The sequence below is a fragment of the Podarcis bocagei genome, assembly GCF_964188305.1.
Source record: "Podarcis bocagei genome assembly, chromosome: W".
Classification (NCBI taxonomy): domain Eukaryota; kingdom Metazoa; phylum Chordata; class Lepidosauria; order Squamata; family Lacertidae; genus Podarcis; species Podarcis bocagei.
This window is the reverse complement of record NC_138131.1, coordinates 82,618,655-82,639,893: the sequence shown is the minus strand read 5'-3', so window position 1 is coordinate 82,639,893 and position 21,239 is coordinate 82,618,655. Positions and strand designations below refer to the sequence as shown.

At 41.4% G+C, this 21,239-nt stretch overlaps 1 protein-coding gene and 1 long non-coding RNA gene across 2 annotated transcripts in view; both read right to left on the bottom strand.

Annotated features, from left to right (window-relative positions):
- Nucleotides 1-4,924: 4,924 nt before the first annotated feature.
- Nucleotides 4,925-8,772, bottom strand: LOC308578319. Its single transcript, XR_014003874.1, has 2 exons — nucleotides 7,783-8,772; nucleotides 4,925-5,322 (listed from the first exon to the last, which is right to left on the bottom strand). It is a non-coding gene; the product is annotated as an uncharacterized lncRNA (long non-coding RNA).
- A 1,574-nt stretch (nucleotides 8,773-10,346) lies between these two features.
- The window catches only part of LOC308578155 (proliferation marker protein Ki-67-like), a gene marked incomplete at its 3' end in the record, with an annotated part of 47,597 nt that continues 36,704 nt past the window's right edge, over nucleotides 10,347-21,239 (bottom strand). The window contains exons 9-13 of the mRNA XM_081178415.1: nucleotides 20,046-20,664; nucleotides 19,165-19,295; nucleotides 17,174-17,366; nucleotides 10,594-11,694; nucleotides 10,347-10,363 (exon numbers count right to left, since the gene is read on the bottom strand). Coding sequence (XP_081034541.1) covers nucleotides 10,347-10,363; nucleotides 10,594-11,694; nucleotides 17,174-17,366; nucleotides 19,165-19,295; nucleotides 20,046-20,664 — 2,061 coding nt within the window. The remainder of the gene's footprint in view (nucleotides 10,364-10,593; nucleotides 11,695-17,173; nucleotides 17,367-19,164; nucleotides 19,296-20,045; nucleotides 20,665-21,239) is intronic.

Genomic DNA, 21,239 nt, shown 5'->3' with positions numbered 1-21,239 from the left:
ATAGTGGGAGGCCACAATGCATGGGTTTATTCATTTGGTAGAAGATATGTGCCCCTCCAAACATTGGCACACTTGCTTCCCTTGGGACATCTAACATTAATATCAGTATAAAACAACACCCATTTAAATTATGCATGGAAGCATCAAATCAACACCAAGCCAGCACCAAACATAAAAATCTATGCCGGCTCCTAGTCTACTAAACCTTTCCGCTGGCATCACCTAACAGACCTAACAGAACAAGTAAAACTGAACAGGATGGGTAGGTTTCTTTGGGGTGGGAGTTCTGCAGAGAGGCTGCTGCTGGGGAGGAGGGCCAGTTCCTTTTGGACTCTAAGACATAAGCAGAATAACACCAGAGCAAGGCTGTTGGGTGCTGACTGTGAATGTGAAGTTCCACAGCACAAAATCCAGCTTCAAGAAGAAAAGTGTGGCCAGGCAGTGGGTTGTGATACCATTGGCCAATTTGGGGTGTATTACTTCCTGCATCGGAGGCAGTACATCTGGGAACAGCAGTTGCAGCTGGCACAAGTGCTCTTGCACTCATATCCTGCTTGTGGGCTTTCCATAGGTTTCTGGTTGCACACTGCAAGAGTAGGATACTATACTAGTCGGCCTCTTCAAGTTTTTAAGGTGCTCACAGGTGTGGTGGCCATGCAGCTTCAGGTGCATTTGGAAGAAGCTAGGTCAACCAGAGGGTGACCCTCCAGATGTTGTTGGACTCCAGTTCAGCGACATCAGGGCCTAGGACCTGGGAGTCCAAAGTTCAATCACCACTCAGCCATGAAGCTCACTGGATTACCATCTCTCAGCCAAATTACCTCACAGGGTTGTTGTAAGGATAAAACAGGGAGGGGAAGAACAATGTATCACACCTTGACCATGGGTAGGCAAACTAAGGCCCAATCGCCTTCTAAAGCCGGCCAGAGGACAGTCTGGGAATCAGCGTGTTTTTACATGAGTAGAACATGTGCTTTTATTTAAAATGCATCTCTGGGTTATTTGTGGCGCATAGAAATTCGTTCATTTTTTTTTCTTCCAAAATATAGTCCAGCCCACCACAAGGTCTGAGGGACAGTGGACCGGCCCCCTGCTGAAAAGGTTTGCTGACCCCCTGCCTTAAACTCATCGAAGGGTGGAGTTTAAAAGTTATCCCAAAAGTAATGTTTAAATCCCTTCGCATCTTAGATAGGGCCCAATTAGTAATATTTTTTATTTATATCCCGCCCATCTGGCTGGGTTGCCCCAGCTACTCTGAGCAGCTTCCAACACACATAATTATTATTATTAATAATAATAATATCAAACATAAATAGTAACAATCTGCTCCAATATAAAGTCACAATATAAAAGATTACTTGAAGGTGTGGCTCCTCCTATATCATACTGCCTGCAACTTGAGATTTGCTGGAGAAACCCTATTAGTTCCATCACTCAGTGAAATGTGGGACTTTGTGACTCACTTTCTTGCAAATAGCACCCGAGTTATTGAATGCCCCCTTGAAGTCCAGCTGATGCCAACACAACAACATAGTTCTTTTAGGTGCCCGATAAAAACCCCTCTCTTTGAATGCCTGTACAGTAATATGTAGACAATTGAGTGATGTTTATTTAATTGCGTTGTACTGTTATATTTTTATTTATTTCATTGTTGTAGCCTGCTCTTGGGTCTTTTGATGAAGCACAGTATAGAAATAAACAAGAAAAAATAAATTCTCCTTTGGCACTGACATTTCTTTGCACAAATCTATCTATACAGAAAGGGATAAAAGATAAGAAATCTATTAACACAGTAACATATGGTACCAGAATTTTCAGATTCCACTGAAGTGCAGCAATAAGTCCCACCTTTCTAATTTCATACTACAGAATCCTACCACATACTCAGACCAGATCCACTGACATCAGATTTGTTAGTCTATCCATGTGTAGCATGAAAGCAAGTTAATTAGCTATCCTTTTCACATCCAGAAGCTGTAACTGCTTGCTTGTAAACAGATTTTTTATTTCTGGTAGACCTGGCCCTGTTATACATGGAAATAAAAGGTTGGGATACCCTGTAACTTCACAATTCTACTCAAAGCAGTAGACAATTTATACTAGCAACTGGAGAGGCAATGGCATGGGGCGGTGGGTGGGGGCTTTTCAATTTCTCTGAACTTGAAATCCTGGGTCAAAAGTTCGGTGGGTTAATGAGTCTGCCTTTCATCGTTTGATGATCTGTCCTTTGAACTGACATGGTTGTGTAACTTAGGAGTCCTTGGTCCAAAGGACATGAAGATTTCAGGGTTTTTAATACTCCCTCAAGGCATTAACCCTGCCAAGTTTTGAAAAGATTAGAAATAGAATGCCAATCTTATCAGGCAAAGGCGGCAGCAGGCGCTAGGGCACTTTTCAGTCAGCAGGCACAGCTATCCGGATGCAAGCTTTTAAAGAAAAAACTACGGCAGTTTTGCTTGATTGTGCATCTTTACCAAACTGTAGCCAGAATCTTGTGTTTGCCCTTTCCAACCAAGTCCCCAGGCATCTCCCATTGCTCGTGGCTTTCTTTTGTAGCATTAAGGCACTGCTGCATGCCACCCCAATCTCTGAGCAGTGCAAGATTCTAGGGCTTCCAGGTGCTTCCCCAGGGTTTGGCTTCCTTGGAATGAGGCACAACGAAGACTTTAGGATGTATGGCTTATTTACACATATATACAACATGAGCCTGTGAGAGACTGATTCACACATTAACATCCCAAGGGGTCAGGCTTTTTCCCTAGCCACAGCCTTGAATTAAACAGAAACCAAGCATCAAATTCGCACTGGCTTCCCAGCCTGAATCTTTTTTCTAGCTTCCAGATTGTATCATTCAACTCTCAGCTCTGCCTTTTTTCTTTCTAACTACCAGCCAGCTGAAGCAGAAGGCCCACACATTTGCAGTCTTGTACAGATCCACTTCGTTTCCTTTATGGTCCATTACAAACCAGCAAATTCACATTTTCCTATTAGTTGATTCTGAGCTCCCCATGCCATAATCAGGCCCCATATTAATGCCAGAGCCTCAAGGAGTGATCAAATTTCAGTTGGGATACTAAAGATGAACAGGTGAAATCAGTGATGATAAAATGGGAGAAAGATGTGGGACACAATATACAAATGACTGATTGGGAGAGGCTACGGAAAACTGATCTGAAATTCACGGCATGTTCTTCACTGAAAGAAAACTATATGAAAATGATGTATCGGTGGTACTTAACCCCAGTAAAACTAGCAAAAATGTATAAAACAAGTACCAATATATGCTGGAAATGTAAAGAAAAAGAGGGTACCTTTTATCATGTGCTGGAAATGTAATGTAATTTTTAAAAATCTGGGAAATGATAGATCAGAAGAAACTGTTCATGTATGCTACAAGATCAAGTTGATGTAGTATGCCAAAATGGCAAAATTAACTAGGAAGCTCAGGAACCACGAAGAAAAGAAATTTTTAAAAGAATGGGAAATGTTTATAATGTGTATACAAAGCCACTGCAAACAGGTTAAAACATTAGCAGGTTTTTAAATACACTTGTAATGTAATAGAATCTACAGATAATTTAGGAAGATAATTTTTTTGGAGAAGTATTGATATGCAGATGAAAACAGAATTAAGAGGATACATGGATGGGATGGAAGTCAGGAGATTCAGTAATTTCGATATGTGAATGTGTATGACATTTTGATGTAACTTTATTCTTTCTTTTTTTCTCTCCCTTATTTTTGAAAATAAAATTATTTTAAAAAAGAATTAACAAGGTGGGCAGCATCATGTATGAGTGTCAGGTGAATACACCTTAGGCCTGTGACTTGGCATCTTCAAAGGTCCATCACCAAGCACGCCTACACCAACCAAGAAAGTCCACCCTCAAATTCTGTGCCATCCAGTGAGAGTTGAAGTTCTGTTCTTGGAGCAGTAGTATTTAAAACTGAAATAAAACAAGAGGGAACTAGAAGGGCTGAAGATAGCAAGAAGGGTAGTATTCATGCAGGGATGTTGAGGGCAGGGTATGTCACTCAACTAGGAGAATCTCTCCCTCACTGGAACCTTCAAAATAAGACATTTTTCATCAAACATGAAGAATTCTAGGCATTAGCAGTAAATAGTGCTATTCCTTAAAACTGAATCTATTTCAAAAGGCTAGCATACACATAAGCTTCTGTAAACTTTATTATCCTCCAATTGCTGGCTTGGCAATTCACAGGCAGCTTAGAATTCATGTTGGGTGGGGAGGAGAGAAAAGCAGCTACTATGAGATCTATACAAAACTGAAATCATATACAGTACTGACAACTGAACTGAGGTGGGAGCTTAGGAAAGGTGTCCTTAGAATGCTGCAATAAGAAAAAGGACAAGACCTCTACAGTACTAGACTACTGTTTGGTTCAATTTAATGCCAGCTGCACTGTTCAAGTTATCCTGTTAACAGCTCAAGCAGAACTTTCCTAGCCCTGCCAATTAGGATATTGTAACTATAGGTACCAGGCACTTAACCTTAAATATTTAAGTTTTGAATTGATACCACCAACCATGAGAAGGACTGGAACTGAAGAGAAAGTGACAATCATGATTCAAAGGTATGTGGCCTGGGAAAGAGAAGGGTCTGTTTCCCATCCTGGCAAGCCCTAATGACTATGTTATGTGGAAAGAAAGGGGCCAAGTATAATCAGTTCTGTTTAACACTACTATATATGGATTGTTGTTCTCCTAGAGTTGTTAAAGTGCCATAGCTGGTAGTTGGGTAGAGGGATTGTACATATACTAAGCTATGGATAACAATGCAGCTATCCTTGCCTTATCCTTTCTAAAGCATTAACTGAATGTTGCCAGCGTACAGAGAATAGTCTAACATGCTTTTTTAGCAGTTATATTCACCAGGGATTGGAACAATATAAAAGGATACTATTTTAAGACAAGGTATGGTTTAATGTAAACATCAGATAACAATTAACACCTGAATTAAAACTATCTTAACACAATACAGTGTTAAACAAAAAGCCCTGTAAAATATATGAAAATGTATATACAGATGGGAAAGCATCAATGTTGAAGGATGAACTGAAGTTACAGAAACAAAGTAAGGTTCTAAATGCAAAACATACTTTACAACCCATATATGTCCATTTATTCTGAAGGAAAAAAACTACACAAACCCAGTACCAAAAATTACAAAACTTTTTTTTTTGTTTTCCTCCCTCTTGTCTTGCCTTCAGTTTCTCCAGCAGGCTTAACTGTAGATTTGGAATGTTCTTCTTTCACTGTTTTCTTTTTTTCTTTTTTTAATGGTGTCTTTTCAATGCTTTCTAGTTGTTAAAAAAAAAAGAAAGATGATTTGAGGCCAAACTTTTTGATATTCTCTCTTTAGTAGCAAGATTAGATAAAAATATATCATTCTAATTATCAAGATATCTTTCTTCTGTTCAGAGCAGTTCATTCCAGGCAGTTATTCACTCTTTCCAAACTGACTTGACATTATAACTAAGGGAAACCCTGTGGTAGATGTTTGGAGTCCTATCTCTCACATAAGGCCACAGTTAAGGAAATTGGCTGCAAGGTGCAGGATCCCTCAAACCCACCTCAGGATCACTGCTTCCAAAAAGTTCACATGGAGGAAATTTAATATTGTCCTATTGAAAGCTATTTCAGACCATAGCAGATAACTTTAAAAAATAGTAAGTAGTAAATTCTAAGCATTACTTATTTTAAAAATCTGTAAGCATGTTAGCCCCACAGTTCATCTCTAAACCAAATCAATGCTAGATACCTTTGAATCAAAGGAGACTTTTCTAAGTACAGCAAGATGATTCCTCAGATATATTGACATTCAAGCTGCCAAAGAAGGCATTTTATTTCAACTCATAAAAATTAAATGTTCTATATTGTGTAGTAACAAGCAGACTTTGCTTCAACCTATCAGTTATGGACATTTCAGTTTTGTTTGTAGCTGCTGATCACAAGACAGCAGTATTATCTAATTAGAAATATTTTAAAGGTATTCCCTTTAATGGGAAATGTGAAAGTATATGCTGCTGTTATTGTTGGCGTCCATCTGTCTCAAGAGACAATGAAGGGCACCTTCCAAGGGTGAAGTCAAATCGTTGCATTAGCAGCACTGAAGTGACCTCCTCAGGAAACAAGCTTAGACAAGTGTGGTCCTGCTTCACTGATGTGGTTCAAAGGAAAGCAGAGCAATAGATTTGGCATTATTGCTTAGGAAATATATCAGGTGTGGAGAACATTTAGCCTTCCAGATGCTGCTGAACTGAATTCTGCATCATCCCAGGCCATTGGCTTGCTGGGGCTGATGGGAGTTTAGAAAATTTCCCGCGCACCTGAAATACATGATAAATAGAAAATTTGCTTTCAACATGCTTTTTGAATTGCTGATTCAAAACAATCCACCTTGGTAATGTGGTTAGAAAGGGAAGCCAAACAGGCAGCTACTGCAGGCAGAAAATTATTCTGTCTCCTCAGTGGACAAATGGTTTATAGAACTATGAAGAATGACATCCTATGTCCTTTTAAAATGTGTTTTTTTTTTTGTGGGGGTGAGTTAGTTTTTATTTTGGTAATATATTTTGTGGTTTTATATTCTTATTTTGTTCTGTGAACTGCCCTGAGACCTCTGGGTATAGGGCAGTATATTAATTTTAATAATAATAATACTAATGATGGTGGATTCAAAGATTCCCGAAGGCTTGTGCACAAAAATTTCTGAAACCGCTCCTGACTGTGGGTTCTTCATCTCATCCCACTTCCAGGAGTAGCTTCTCATAAGAGGAATTCTGAAGTACTAAGATCTACATGCAAGTTTTGTGCATAGCCCTTTGGATCTCACCTAACATGGTTAATGTTTATTAAATATTAATGACTTTATATAAGTTACTCTGTAAACATATCTGCATTAGAGGTCTCCTGTTTATTTGCTTTCCCTAGGCTACAGTTCTTTCCCCCACCCATACAAAATAAACGACAGCATTCAGGACATTAGGGAACTCTTACTAATAATAGTAGTTATTTATAATAATAGTAATAATAGGTTTCATAAACAGGAAAAACCAATAAACTTTAAAGTCTATTTTTAAATAACAGCTAAGCAAGTTATGGGAAGAGGGAGAACACCAGTTTTTCCAGATATCCCACTTATGAATCCAGAAGTTCAATTCTCCGTAAGAAATATGTGAATCCGGTGGCCATCTCACTATATACTATAAACTGGAACCTTTCTGAAGATCAGTCACACTCCTACTATATACTTCAATAATGGGATGGTTTTTCGAGTTTTATCTCTAGGTGATTTGCAGCAAACTAACAACAAAGTTTTATTCCCACTTGTTTAGTGATAGCAACACCCTTCCTAGCCCTTTCCACCTAAGGCTGCTGAGATGAAGGTATATAACTAGAAGTGGACTTTGGGTTATGAAAGGCCTGTCTGCTCCCTTTAATTCTGGTACAGAAACCTAATTCCAAAGCTCTGGATGTGTTCAGAGGCATACTTTCCTTTAATTCATCTGTATGTCATTTACATCTGGTTCTCATTGTTAGACCTCAGAGTTTTAGTAAAGTCTGCTCACCCTGATTTACATTGCCAATGGCATCTTCAACAAAGAAATTTTGAAATGAAATTGATGGTATCTAAATTTCAGGTGTGCTACTGTAACTTTTCACCAAAGCTTTAAGGTTTTCCATTAATTTTGAATCGAAAGCTTAGAATCTTAAACATTAAGAACTCTGAAATAAGGAGGAAAAAACCATGGACATACCTGCTTTAGATTTTGATTTGTTCTTCAGAATCATCTGTCGATCTTTAGGAGCATCATCACCCCCTGCATTCAATCTACGGTTGGTTCTGAGAGAAGCAGAAATAGGTGCTACAAGTGCATCAACTCTTCTACCTCTTCTGCTTATTTTCTCATTGGCTATAGCTAGCTTTCCAACATCTACATTTTGTTTTTCCTGAAAATCTTCCTTTTCAGGAAGGTTGTGCTTTCTTCTGACAGACATGAAAGGTGTCACTATTTTAATTTTGTTTCTTCTGCCACATTTTTCAAGTTTCCCTTTTCCAGTTGCATCATTTTCACTGGCAGTTTCACCTTTGTCTGGAGGTGGTGATGTTAGAGTGATGCTTACTTTGAGAGAAGGGTGTACCCGTGATGGAGTTCTTTTTACTCTCTTCCCCTTTGATTGGTTTTGGAAAACTGAACTACTTTCCAAAGACATCTTCTTATCTTTTACAAAAGAGACCTTTCTGTTGTCACTTACTGGTTGGCCATTACTTTCTGTTGAGATTTCAGAAGGAACCGATTGCTTTCTTCTACCTCTTTTGGAAACATTATCTATTGTCACACCTTTTAAAACTTCTGGCATGTCTTCTTGATTCCCAGTATCAAGCAATATGGGCTTTTTACTTGCAGAAACTGAGCTTGCTGCAATTGCCTCATCTGCTTTTCTTCTTCTGCCTCTACGTGGCAGATTCTCACTTGCAACAGTTGCAATTTCCAAAGCCTCACTTGGCTGTTCCACAGCACCTTTGCTTTTGGTTGAGGATGGCAATGGTAAAATGTTATTTTTGAGGGGAGAAAGAGCTGTTACCTGGCATTCAGGAACAGCTCTTCTTCCCCTGCCCCTTTTTGGTTGATTCTCTTTTACAGTGACAAGCATATTTTGGTCTTCTGTATCACCTGCCTGTTTACTGTCACATTCAGTGAGTATTTCAGGAGAAATGGTTTGTTTGTTTCTACCTCTCCTGAGTGGGTTTCTTCTGCCCCTTTCCAGCTGATTATCTTTTATGGTGACAACCATGGCTTGGTCTTTTCTATCAGCTGTCTGTTTACTTTCACATTCTATGGATGTTTCCTGAGAAATGTCTTGCTTGGTTTTCCCTCTCTTGGGCAGCATTCTCTTTGCTACTTTTTGCTTCCTTGCTGGACAATACTTTGCAGGAGTCTGCAAACCTTCCAAAGGCACCTCCTCAGTTTCATTAGGTTTCTCTTCTTTTTGAACTTCATCTAAAGAACACTTTCCTGGGGCAGAACTAATGCTGTTTGCTGTTGGGCCCTCATATGTAAGTGGAATGTCTTCCAGAGGCAATGTCACTGAACATACAGGAGGAGCAGCTCTTCTCCCCCTGCCCCTTTTTGGCTGATTCTCTTTTACAGTGACAAGCATATTTTGGTCTTCTGTATCACCTGCCTGTTTACTGTCGCATTCAGTGAGTATTTCAGGAGAAATGGTTTGTTTGTTTCTACCTCTCCTGAGTGGGTTTCTTCTGCCCCTTTCCAGCTGATTATCTTTTATGGTGACAACCATGGCTTGGTCTTTTCTATCAGCTGTCTGTTTACTTTCACATTCTATGGATGTTTCCTGAGAAATGTCTTGCTTGGTTTTCCCTCTCTTGGGCAGCATTCTCTTTGCTACTTTTTGCTTCCTTGCTGGACAATACTTTGCAGGAGTCTGCAAACCTTCCAAAGGCACCTCCTCAGTTTCATTAGGTTTCTCTTCTTTTTGAACTTCATCTAAAGAACACTTTCCTGGGGCAGAACTAATGCTGTTTGCTGTTGGGCCCTCATATGTAAGTGGAATGTCTTCCAGAGGCAATGTCACTGAACATACAGGAGGAGCAGCTCTTCTCCCCCTGCCCCTTTTTGGCTGATTCTCTTTTACAGTGACAAGCATATTTTGGTCTTCTGTATCACCTGCCTGTTTACTGTCGCATTCAGTGAGTATTTCAGGAGAAATGGTTTGTTTGTTTCTACCTCTCCTGAGTGGGTTTCTTCTGCCCCTTTCCAGCTGATTATCTTTTATGGTGACAACCATGGCTTGGTCTTTTCTATCAGCTGTCTGTTTACTTTCACATTCTATGGATGTTTCCTGAGAAATGTCTTGCTTGGTTTTCCCTCTCTTGGGCAGCATTCTCTTTGCTACTTTTTGCTTCCTTGCTGGACAATACTTTGCAGGAGTCTGCAAACCTTCCAAAGGCACCTCCTCAGTTTCATTAGGTTTCTCTTCTTTTTGAATTTCATCTAAAGAACACTTTCCTGGGGCAGAACTAATGCTGTTTGCTGTTGGGCCCTCATATGTAAGTGGAATGTCTTCCAGAGGCAATGTCACTGAACATACAGGAGCAGCTCTTCTCCCCCTGCCCCTTTTTGGCTGATTCTCTTTTACAGTGACAGGCATATTTTGGTCTTCTGTATCAGCTGCTTGTTTACTGTCACATTCAGTGAGTGTTTCAGGAGAGATGGTTTGTTTGCTTCTACCTCTCCTCGGTGGGTTTCCTTTTGCTATCTTCTGTCTTTTTGGTGGACTGTGCTCTAAAAGAGGTTGCTCACTTTCCAAGGGCATCTTAGGCATTTCATCAAGATTCTCTTTAGTCTGAGTTTCTTGCAAAGAACATTTTCCTTGGGTAGAACTAAAGCTGTCCACTGTTGGACTCTCTTTTGTAAGAGCAACGTTTTCCAAAAGAGGTGATATCTGGCATTCAGGAACAGCTCTTCTTCCCCTGCCCCTTTTTGGTCGATTCTCTTTTACAGTGACAAGCATATTTTGGTCTTCTGTATCAACTGTCTGTTTACTGTCACATTCTGTAGTTGTTTCCTGGGAAATGGCTCGCTTGATTCTTCCTCTCCTGGGTGCTACTGTCTGCCTTCTTGGTGGACTATGCTCCTCAGGAGTTTGCACACTTTCCAATGGCACCTTTTGCGCTTCATCAGGATTCTCTTCATTTTGAATTTCCTGCATGCCTGGCTGTGACGCAATGGAAGTACTCTTTTGTTCTTCATAAGCACCATCCTTATCTCCAAGCATATGTTTTTCCCCAAGTGATACAGAATTATCACACAGAAGATGAACTTTCATCCCTTTCCTTCTCCTAACATTATTTTCTTTAACATCTGTTGCAGTCTTTTCCAAAACCTGTGTTTTAGGTGTTGTGTGTCTTAGACTTTCCTTTTTAGCCTCATTAACATCTGTGTTTGTTGTAAACAATTCTGCTTGTATTGAAGCAGCCTTTCCTCTTCTATTTCTTTTAAGTATGACATTTTCAGCGCTTTCCACTCCTGAAGTTTCAAATTTTTGGTTTTTTATTTTGTCTTGTATTTCTGCATTTTCTTCTAATTCTAAACTTGCCTTAGTTTGTTGAGCTGCCTTTCCCCCCTCACTTTCAACTGCAGATGTGTTGCTTTCAGATTCTTGCTTTAGATTTATTTCAGTGATGTTCTGGTCAAAGTTTTCATTAGCCTGCACACAATTGACTGATTCTGCTCTCTGGGTGCTGCTTGTATGCCTCTGTGTATTTTTTGCATCATGTTCTTTTACGGATCTGGATTCATCAGCTTCCCCTCTTCTAGTTCTTCTAGCTGAAGGCAATGGTCCAATGATTTCTATATCTACTGCCCCAGAATTTGCAACTGTTTTTTTCACAAAATCAATTTTGTGTCCGTTTTCAGAGTCCATTCCCTTTAGCTGATGGCTTTCTGAAACACACTTTATTTCAACAGGTTCTATCACTGCTTCTGATTTTAATTCACTAAATGTGTTACATGCAACATGTCCCAACTTGTCTTTTAATTCTGAAATATTTTTACTGTTGTCCTTTGGTTTTGGCAAAGGAGATATTCGTTTAGGTGATGATTCCAGTTTTGCTTCTTTATTTTCACAGTCATTTCTCATGGACTCTTAAAAAAGAAAAGCACATTCAATGTTATTTCTCAGGATATGGTGATTGTGAAGAGTAGTAAACACACTTATTAGCCAAGAAGTCCCAGAGGAATACTACATTGCTTCATAAATTTGCTTTTATATTTTGCCACGTGATATTTATATCTTGTGCTATTAATCATTCTTAACTTTAACAATACACCACTATTTGCAGATTATGCCACTTTACAGTGCTTTCCCAAACCTTCATATTCCAGAATCTCATAAATAAAATTATTCAAGTTTTGTTGTAATTATGAAGAATGCTTCAAGATGAATAAAATGCAACCAAGTTAAGCACTTCTTAGCCACACATAGCCTTAGAAATACTAAGTTACATTTAGAATGGGCTCACGATTTCACCTAAACATTACTTAGTGATGGGTTCTTGTAGTCCTATGCTGGAATTCAAATCCAATGTGTGCCGTTAGATGAGCCCTGGCTTGTTTGTTCAAAAGAACCCTTTGCACAGAGCTCCCACACTTACAACCTAATGTGCATTATCTATACACTCAAGAATCAATGTGTAAAAATCATGCAAGTCAGCTTCATCCATTACCCTTTCAGATATTCTAAAAAAGGTGAAGGTAAAGGACCCCTGACAGTTAAGTCTAGTCGCAAACGACTCTGGGGTTGGGGCGCTCATTTTGCTTTACTGGCAGAGGGAGCTGACGTTTGTCCACAGACAGTTTTTCCGGGTAATGTAGCCAGCATGACTAAGTCGCTTCTGGCGAAACCAGAGCAGCGCACAGAAACGCCGTTTACCTTCCCGCCTGTTTATCTACTTGCACTTTGACGTGCTTCCGAACTGCTAGGTTGGCAGGAACTGGGATGGAGAAACGGGAGCTCACCCCGTCGCGGGGATTCGAACCGCCAACCTTTTGATCGGCAAGCCCAAGTCTTAGTGGTTTAGACCACAGCACCAGCTGTGTCCCATTCAGATATACTGCAAGCATCAAATTGGAACACCAGTAAAATAAGGATCCCATTTTCAATCAGTCGCTTTCCTATTGCCATTGTGTGCTTTAGGACATAAGGTGCACATAAAGCGGTACAATGACAACAGATTTCGATGCCCACACATTAAAAAAATTAATCTCTATAACTGGACCTAATTAATTCGTTCCGCAAGTCTCTTCGTCTTGCGGTTTTTTCGTCTTGCGATGCACGGTTTCCCATAGGAATGCATTGAAAATCAATTAATGCGTTCCTAGGGAAACCGCCTTCAGACCAGGTCCGGGGACAGTCTGTCCCCGGACCTCTTCTGAAGGCTGGGGGGGGGGTACAAGGGCTTTTCTTCCCACCCCCAGCATTTTAAAAAACCCTGGGACAGCGGAGGACTTCTCCGCTGTCTGGGGCGATCTTAAAATGCTGGCGGGCGGCATTTTAAAATCGCCCCGGACAGCGGAGGACTTCTCCGCTGTCCGGGGCGATTTAAAAGCCCCTGGGAAGGCAGGCAGGGGGGACAAAGACTTTCGCCCCCTGCCCGCCTTCAGAAGGTGTTCCCGCCCCCCGCCCCGCAACAGCGTTCCGAAGTGGGGCGGCTGGGGCAGGTGTCCCCGCCCCCCCTCCCCGCTTCGGAACAGCGTTCCGAAGTGGGGCGGCTGGGGCAGGTGTCCCCGCCCCCCTCCCCGCTTTGGAACAGCGTTCCGAAGTGGGGCGGCTGGGGCAGGTGTCCCCGCCCCCCCTCCCCGCTTTGGAACAGCGTTCCGAAGTGGGGCGGCTGGGGCAGGTGTTCCCGCCCCCCCCCCTTCGGAACAGCGTTTTAAAATGCTGGGGGTCGGGAGCGAAGCGCTGCCGACCCCCAGCATTTTAAAATCTTCCCGGGACACGGGGAGATTTTAAAATGCTGGGGCTCGGCAGCGCTTCGCTCCCGACCCCCAGCATTTTAAAACCTCCCCGGGACACGGGGAGATTTTAAAATGCTGGGGGTCGGCAGCAAACGCTTCGCTCCCAACCCCCAGCATTTTAAAATCTCCCCGGGACAGAGACTTCTCTGCTGTCCCTTGGAGATTTTAAAATGCTGGGGGTCGGCAGCGAACGCTTCGCTCCCGCCCGCCAGCATTTTAAGATCGCCCGGGGCAGGCGGGGGGAAGGCAGGCGGGGGGGAGCAAAGACTTTTGCCCCCCGCCGGCCTTCAGAAGAGGTCCTCTTCTGAAGGCCGGCTGTGGGCGAAAGTCTTTGCTCCCGACCGCCAGCATTTCCCTATGGGCTTTCGTCTTGCGATGCAAGCCCATAGGGAAATTCGTCTTGCGAAGCGCCTCCAAAACAGAAAACCCTTTCGTCTTGCGGGTTTTCCGTCTTGCGAGGCATTCGTCTTGCGGGGTACCACTGTAGTTTGTTTGCAATTGGGAGCAAGGGAAAACATAACTATTAAGAATTCATTCTCTTTGCTTGACTGCTCCCCAGAAGAACAGTCTTATATACAGTGCAATCCCAGACTACAACATCACACAAGATTTTCAAACATTAATGTTCATGGCAGTTTACAGCCACATGGTAGTTTATCACCCATTAGTCTGAACAAACTGTGATAGCTGTTGATGATGTATCAATTCCTCTTCCCGCTAATGATTTATTACATGCTACCTTTACAGATGGGGACACGGGTGGCGCTGTGGGTTAAACCACAGAGCCTAGGACTTGCCGATCAGAAGGTTGGTGGTTTGAATCCCCGTGACGGGGTGAGCTCCCATTGCTCGGTCCCTGCTCCTGCCAACCTAGCAGTTCAAAAGCACATCAAAGTGCAAGTAGATAAATAGGTACTGCTGTGGCGGGAAGGTAAATGGCGTTTCCATGCCAGAAGCGTCTTAGTCATGCTGGCTACATGACCCGGAAGCTGTACGCCGGTTCCCTCTGCCAATAAAGCGAGATGAGCGCTGCAACCCCAGAGTCGGTCACGACTGGACCTAATGGTCAGGGGCCCCTTTACCAAATGCAAGAGAAGGTACCCATGCTGAAAGATGGCAGCAGGAACACAAGAAGCCCTACCAATGTTGCTGGAGCACATGCCTTGGAAGCAGAGCATAAACCCTTTCAATAAGGACTCATTTTCTCCAGGGAAGCAGAAATGAACAGATACTAATGGTCAGGGGTCGCTTTACCTTTACCGATTAGTAGGCAAAGAAAGAAAGATGCCATGAAGACATTTTCAACTTTAAATTATACTAGTATTCTATAAATCTATATTGCATGGTTCAATAAACCCACATACATTCTTGCAATAGGGAAGCGAGCACCTATGCTTCCATGTAAAATCCTGATTTCCTTCCCAGTCTCCAAGAAGTAAGATTCTTTCACTCTGGCAAGCTGTGCTTCCGTAAAAAAACGCAGCAACTGTCAACAAAAATCAGGCAGGAACAGAGGAACTACACCTCTTTTCTTCTCTATATTGAAGTATAGAAAATTTAAAAATATAATGAAGAGGGAAGGTTCGGACCTGATCCCTGCATCAAGTCTTGATTGGGCCCAGTGCTAGCCAATGAAAGCTGCAAGACTGGCTTGGGATCCATCAGTTCTGGGCTATCTCAGCCCTACCCCTTGGAACACCCTATTTGTGGCTTTCTGCTGGGAGGGGGTTCTCTGACTGGCTCAGCATGAAGAGTAGGGCAGCGGGACACCTGTGCTCAATTCAAACCCCCAGTATTATATATTTTGAAACACTTGGGGAAAGGGCCTTATTAGGGCTCTGCATATATGCTGCTACACTACAAGCACTGAGTTCACTACAAGATCTCACTAGCTAGTTCGAATGATTTCTAACTAGAAATGGACCTTCAGTACCCAGCATACCCATTTCCCCCGTTGCTGAGAATAGCAAAACAGAATTAAGCAAATCTAATCTAAATTTAAAAACCCATCATTGTGGGGTGGGAGAGGGCGGAATTAAAAGACTAGTTCATAATTAAGACTAATATGAGTTTGAGAAATTACTAAATTCACATGCTTCCAGATTAAACAGGTAAATAGGGATTTTAGCAAAAGAGCAACTTTCATTCGGGGGCATTTAAAACCAGTATTAGTATGATGAAATGACTGCGTATTTTTGGACCATTATATGATGGTATCACTACTGTATTACACTTGGTTTAGATATTGACCTACCTTTAAAATAATATCACAGTGCCATCTGTTGGCAAAACTGAGAGTTGGTAAATTGGCATGGATAAAAATCTTACTATAGTCAAGAATGGGTAAGTTGCCAATGTTAAAAACCACTTAGTGCCTTATATTCATCACTTTCCTGTATGCATGTTCGCAATATAATTTTCTGGCAATTAGGGATTGATAAGACTGAGCAGCTTTTATTTCTTAAAGTTTTACTGTACACCTAATGCTGTACTACAGACAAACACACACTATAGGTTTTACATACAATTTAAAAAATGCTAGCTATTAAATCTGCCCAGATTTGCATATAAAAATAGTTAAATGCAAGCGGAAAGCTTATTTTGATCATGCGGTGACTGTTTCTGACTAACAGATGTGCTGTGTGAGGAAAAGCAACTAACTCCTAATCTGTTGTCACTTCCTCATGCCTGGGAGCAGAATGAACCAGAGCTAGAACTAGGGTAATCTGGATGTGCCCAAGGATACTCAATTGGGAGCTTTGATCTTAGCAAAGGCCCAAAAGGGCTTTGCAAGATTATTCTCTCAGACTGCTCCCCCTGCTCCTTGCAGGTTGTGCATTCCTACAGCTCTGAGCGTCTTGCTGGGTTCAATATCACCTAGGGTTAGTCCAGTCCTAACCTTACACTTTTAGAGGACTGGGAGCATATCAGAGTAGCATGCTGCAGTGAAACAAGAAGGCTATTGCCATCCTGCCCTGCTTGTGGGCTTCCCATAGTGATCCGGTTGGCTACTCCGGGAAACAGTATGTTGGCCCAGAAAGCCTTTGGGTTAGCTCCAGCAGGTCTTCTTAAAAAGTTAACAAAACAGCACCAATCTATTTTATCCTTCCATTCACAGTTCTGTGGATCAAAGCCATAAGAAAGTCTTATAGCAAGTGCCATCTTAGGATGTGAACTTCCTCATGTGATAGGATAAATATATCTTAAGATGGCACTAGCAGCCAATGGTTTTTTACGAAATATACTTGGAACTTTGTGACATACATGCACTTTCTCCATTACTACAGCTTTATCCTTGCAAAAACATAGATACGTTGAGATATATTGACTAGTTGAAGGGCACCAAGTAAGATTCATGGATGAGCAGAGATTTAAACATAGGTCTTTCTGGCCCGTCACTGACTTAAACAGAATGCTACTTTGTACAAACTAGGTTTGATTTTGTTAGAACAGCATGTGTTTGTTTCAGACAGTAAAACCAACCAAGTTCTTTATATGACCAATCCAACCATTTTCCATGGGATGCAAGTGAACTCCTTATAGGCTTGCAAAATATTTGGTACTGTACAAGAAAAAAAATCATTTCACCAAAACACTAACAATTTACCTGTAAAACTTTCATTTAAGTCATCATGTTTCTTCAAAGGATAGTTGATCATCACTTTAGGGACTTGTACAGCAGCATTCACAATACTGGTATGAGCTTTTCCAATCACAATTGGAGCAGGGGAATTTGCATATCCTGTAGTAAAGTGACCCTGGACTTTTCTTATTGGCGTTTTTAGCATGGAAACATTGTTCTGAAAACAAAATATACAATTAAACCTTTGAGTCTGATCACTGAGGCTCAGAGTGCATGTAAGTCCTGGTGCTCGCAGCTCAATTACCATTTACTTCAAAGTTGGATACAATTCTGAATGTCAAGTCCAGCATGCACAATAAATCCAAGCAAAAAAAAGCAGACAGAGCTTTCATCCATTTTTCCTTCTTGAAACATTTTGCTGCTTGGCAGCAGCAGAAACTACAAACATAGAGCTCACATCTGGCCAGTCACATCTTGCCTCCCCAACAACATACTAAAAATTCTCAGTGCATTGTTGCACTGTTGCTTAGGGTGGCTTTTGCCAATTCTAAGTCATTTCCATCCTTTTACTTAAGTAGTACTGAGAAAAGACTGCAAGAATAGCATGGGAAATCCAATTTTGCATATCTTATTTGATAAAGTCCATTTATGTATGTATTTAATATAGAGGTGTTTGATAATAAGAGAATAATAGTACAGAATGGTATTCAAACTGCTTAACATCCTGTAAGGCTACAAGAGTATTACACCCATATTACAGATTAGATGCTTGACAGAGTATGGCTGATCCAATGATTTCGTGGCTGAACTAAAGTTTGAACTGAACCTTCCTGGTTCATTACATGCTGTTAACTAACTACATTACATTAAGCAGCATGAATTCTAAAGGACTTAATTGTAATTGTAGTAGTTTGAATATAGAAAACTCTCTTTATTCCTAAAGTAATCAAATAGTAATTCATAGTTTGAATTATTATAATACAAGAGGAAAGCTGTGTGAAAGGCACTTGAAAACTTTTCACTTGTGGCTACATTTCCTCTCCACATATGTATCTTCTGGCTCTTTCTCTCATTGCAAAAAGCTAATATTACGTTGGAAATGCTTTAGAAGTGTCTACCCATTTACTTTCAGGATACTGGGTACTTGGTAATTGTTTGACAACAAACAGTAAGATGTAGTCCTGTTTCTCAAGCGGAGATCTGCTTTGCATGTGCGCAGACAATGTTGGCTAGAAGCCATTGTTCTTACAGATCATTCAGCCTGTTTTACTTAACCTACAAGCTTTTAAGTAGCAAACACAGCTCTTAAAACATTATTTCTTTTTGCTTGTGGCCCAGTGTGTGGGCAAGCCACTTTGGTTTGTGGACAAAACATGGTCTTGCTCCATCTACCAGACATTGGCTGCCTTTCTACTTGCTCTCATCATGCACCTAGAATTCATCTCCATTCATTTTACCATATCCTCTCTCAAAAGAAAATATGATGCATACTCATTAACATTAGCAACATCAACTTATCCATAATTTTCCCAAGCCTAGTTTTAACCTACTTTACAAACTGCTGTGCTTTATATTACTCATATATACTCCAATGTGGTAATTCAGGCTGGTTTCATTATCCAAAAGGCATGCACACCAAGAGAACACATCTCCAAACTCAGAGTAGGGGGAAAGAATCTGATCTGCACATTTGCTCTGGAATTCCATGCAATTATTGGGGGGGGGGGGCAAGGTGGAGGACATTTGAAGCTGCCTTATACAAAGCAGAACTATTGGTCCATCCATCCCAGTGATGTCTATTCTGACTTGGTGGAATAGATCTCAAGTTGTCTAGAAGTGCCAGGGACTGAAACTGGTACTTCATGGATACAGACCATCTATCAAAAAGCTAAAGGCCCTTCCCATCCCTGGTTTCAAAGAATTCCAGACTCTGGCATTTAATGACTGGAAAATGGAATGCTTCAATATATTTACTAAATGCAGGGTATTAGTTTTGATCACTGCTAGAGAATTACCTTTGATGGTTTTGTTGAGTTCTTCTTGGCTGACCTCTTCTTGGCTGATCTTTTAAGACCACATTTTGCAGCACTGCTTACTTGAGATTTTGGAACACCCTGTTTCACTATATCTGCCCAAGACTTTGCAACTGGAATGATAATTGTTCAAGATTGCTAGTTATTTCTATGCTTAAAACACATTTTTAATAAAACCAACATTTTCTAGATTTGTAGATTCATTTGTTCTAATGCATTTTTAAGCCAGGGTTGTCAGCCTGATGCCCATGAAGGCTTTCATTAGTACCTCTGGACATGTGCCAATTCCAAGCTTTATTTTTTTAATTAAAAAACCCACAACTGTCTAGCCCTCCCACAAATAGGGGACAAAATGTGCATGTATCTTCTAAGCCAGTGTTTCTCAAACTTGGTCCCATCATCCCTGACCACTGGTCTTGCTAGCTAGGGATTATGGGAGTTGTGTGCCAACAACAGCTGGGGGCCCAAGTTTGAGCAATTTCTGTGAAATGAAATTGAGTGTGGTGTGACCACCTTGTATATTTGTCCTGGTACTGAGTAATGTCCCGTTACAGCATTGGTGTTATCTCCACAATCAGGATTAGTAGGACCTAAATGACTTCCCATGGTTAGCATAAGATTTGAGGGTGGCTCTCTCTCTAATTCTGTGTTAGACCATACTCCTTATTGTAGCCATTTGGTGTTAGGCCACACATCTCTCATAGTAGCTATTTTGTGATGGGCACCCTCACTCTATCAAAATTCAAACTGTGCCCACTGATCCAAAAAGGCTGGTAAACCCTGCAGTCTTTTAGAATACTATATGCTGTATCTGATTGTTTTGTGGAACATCAAAAGACACTAACAAAGCAATAATGACAAACCTATCAAGTTGGCTTTGGAAGCCCCACTTTGCCTTTTAGAGTGAATTACACCCATTACTCCACTTCTCCTACACAAAGAACTTCTTGGAGTAGCATTTTTGCTCCTCTTTGTTGAACGAGCAGCTTTGCATTCTTGAACAGTAGGTTCAGATGTCTTTACTTCAGTGAACTCTTCTTCATCTCCGTTCATCTGACTGGAAAGAGCATCCTGTTCTTCTGAAGGTGGGCTGGTAACATGAGAAACTGAAAAGCGACCTCTTCTTTGGGGTGCATCAAAAGAAAAAGTGGCTGGGGGCGAAGCAACCGGAGACCTGCGTGCTGGAGGCGAGGCAACCGGTGACCTGCGTGCTGGAGGTGAGGCAACTGGAGACCTGCGTGCTGCGGGCGAGGCAACCGGAGACCGGCGTGCTGCGGGCGAGGCAATTGAAGACCGGCGTGCTGCGGGAGAGGCAACCGAAGATTTGCGTGCTGTGGGCGAGGCAACCAAAGACTTGCGTGCTGCGGGTGAGGCAACCGGAGACCTGCGTGCTGTGGGCGAGGCAACTGGAGACCTGCGTGCTGAGGGTGAGGCAGCATTCTTAGATGAACTATTCTCATGCTGAACCCCTTCAGGGAAACTCTGTAGAGAAAGAAGAGGGATTTTTTAAAAAGTTAATACAAAGAACTTCTAATGAGATATCAAATGTGGCATAGCACATAAGCAGAACTTAAACTGAGGAGACCTGAATTTGGGAATCTAGTGTACCACTTAGGTTTACAACCGTATCATACTGCAGTGGTTGAATAGATAAAATGTTCTCTATGTTGTCCTGAGATCCTTAGAGGAAGTACAGGATAGCAATTTGAAGTATAAATATCCACTTACAGATTTCAGTAGTTGCCCAGGAACTAAGTAGTTGTAACTGGTACTTCATTCAAGTGCATCTCCTTACTATAACATCTGCACAAGCTGGTTTGTTAAGACAAATTATTTTGGACATCTACATTGGCAACCGTGCCCCTATTATCTACAGAAAAGCATGTGAAGTTAGAGCTACATACTTTGACACACAAACTGTTAAGTGCTCCTTTTCAATTAACCTTTCTTTCTTGGGTAAATAGGGATAAGAAACCTTTTGGTGTCCTGCAGGTAGCAGGACCCCCCTTTGGCACCCATGAAATACCTCAGTAAGTATCTCATCAAAAATCCACAAT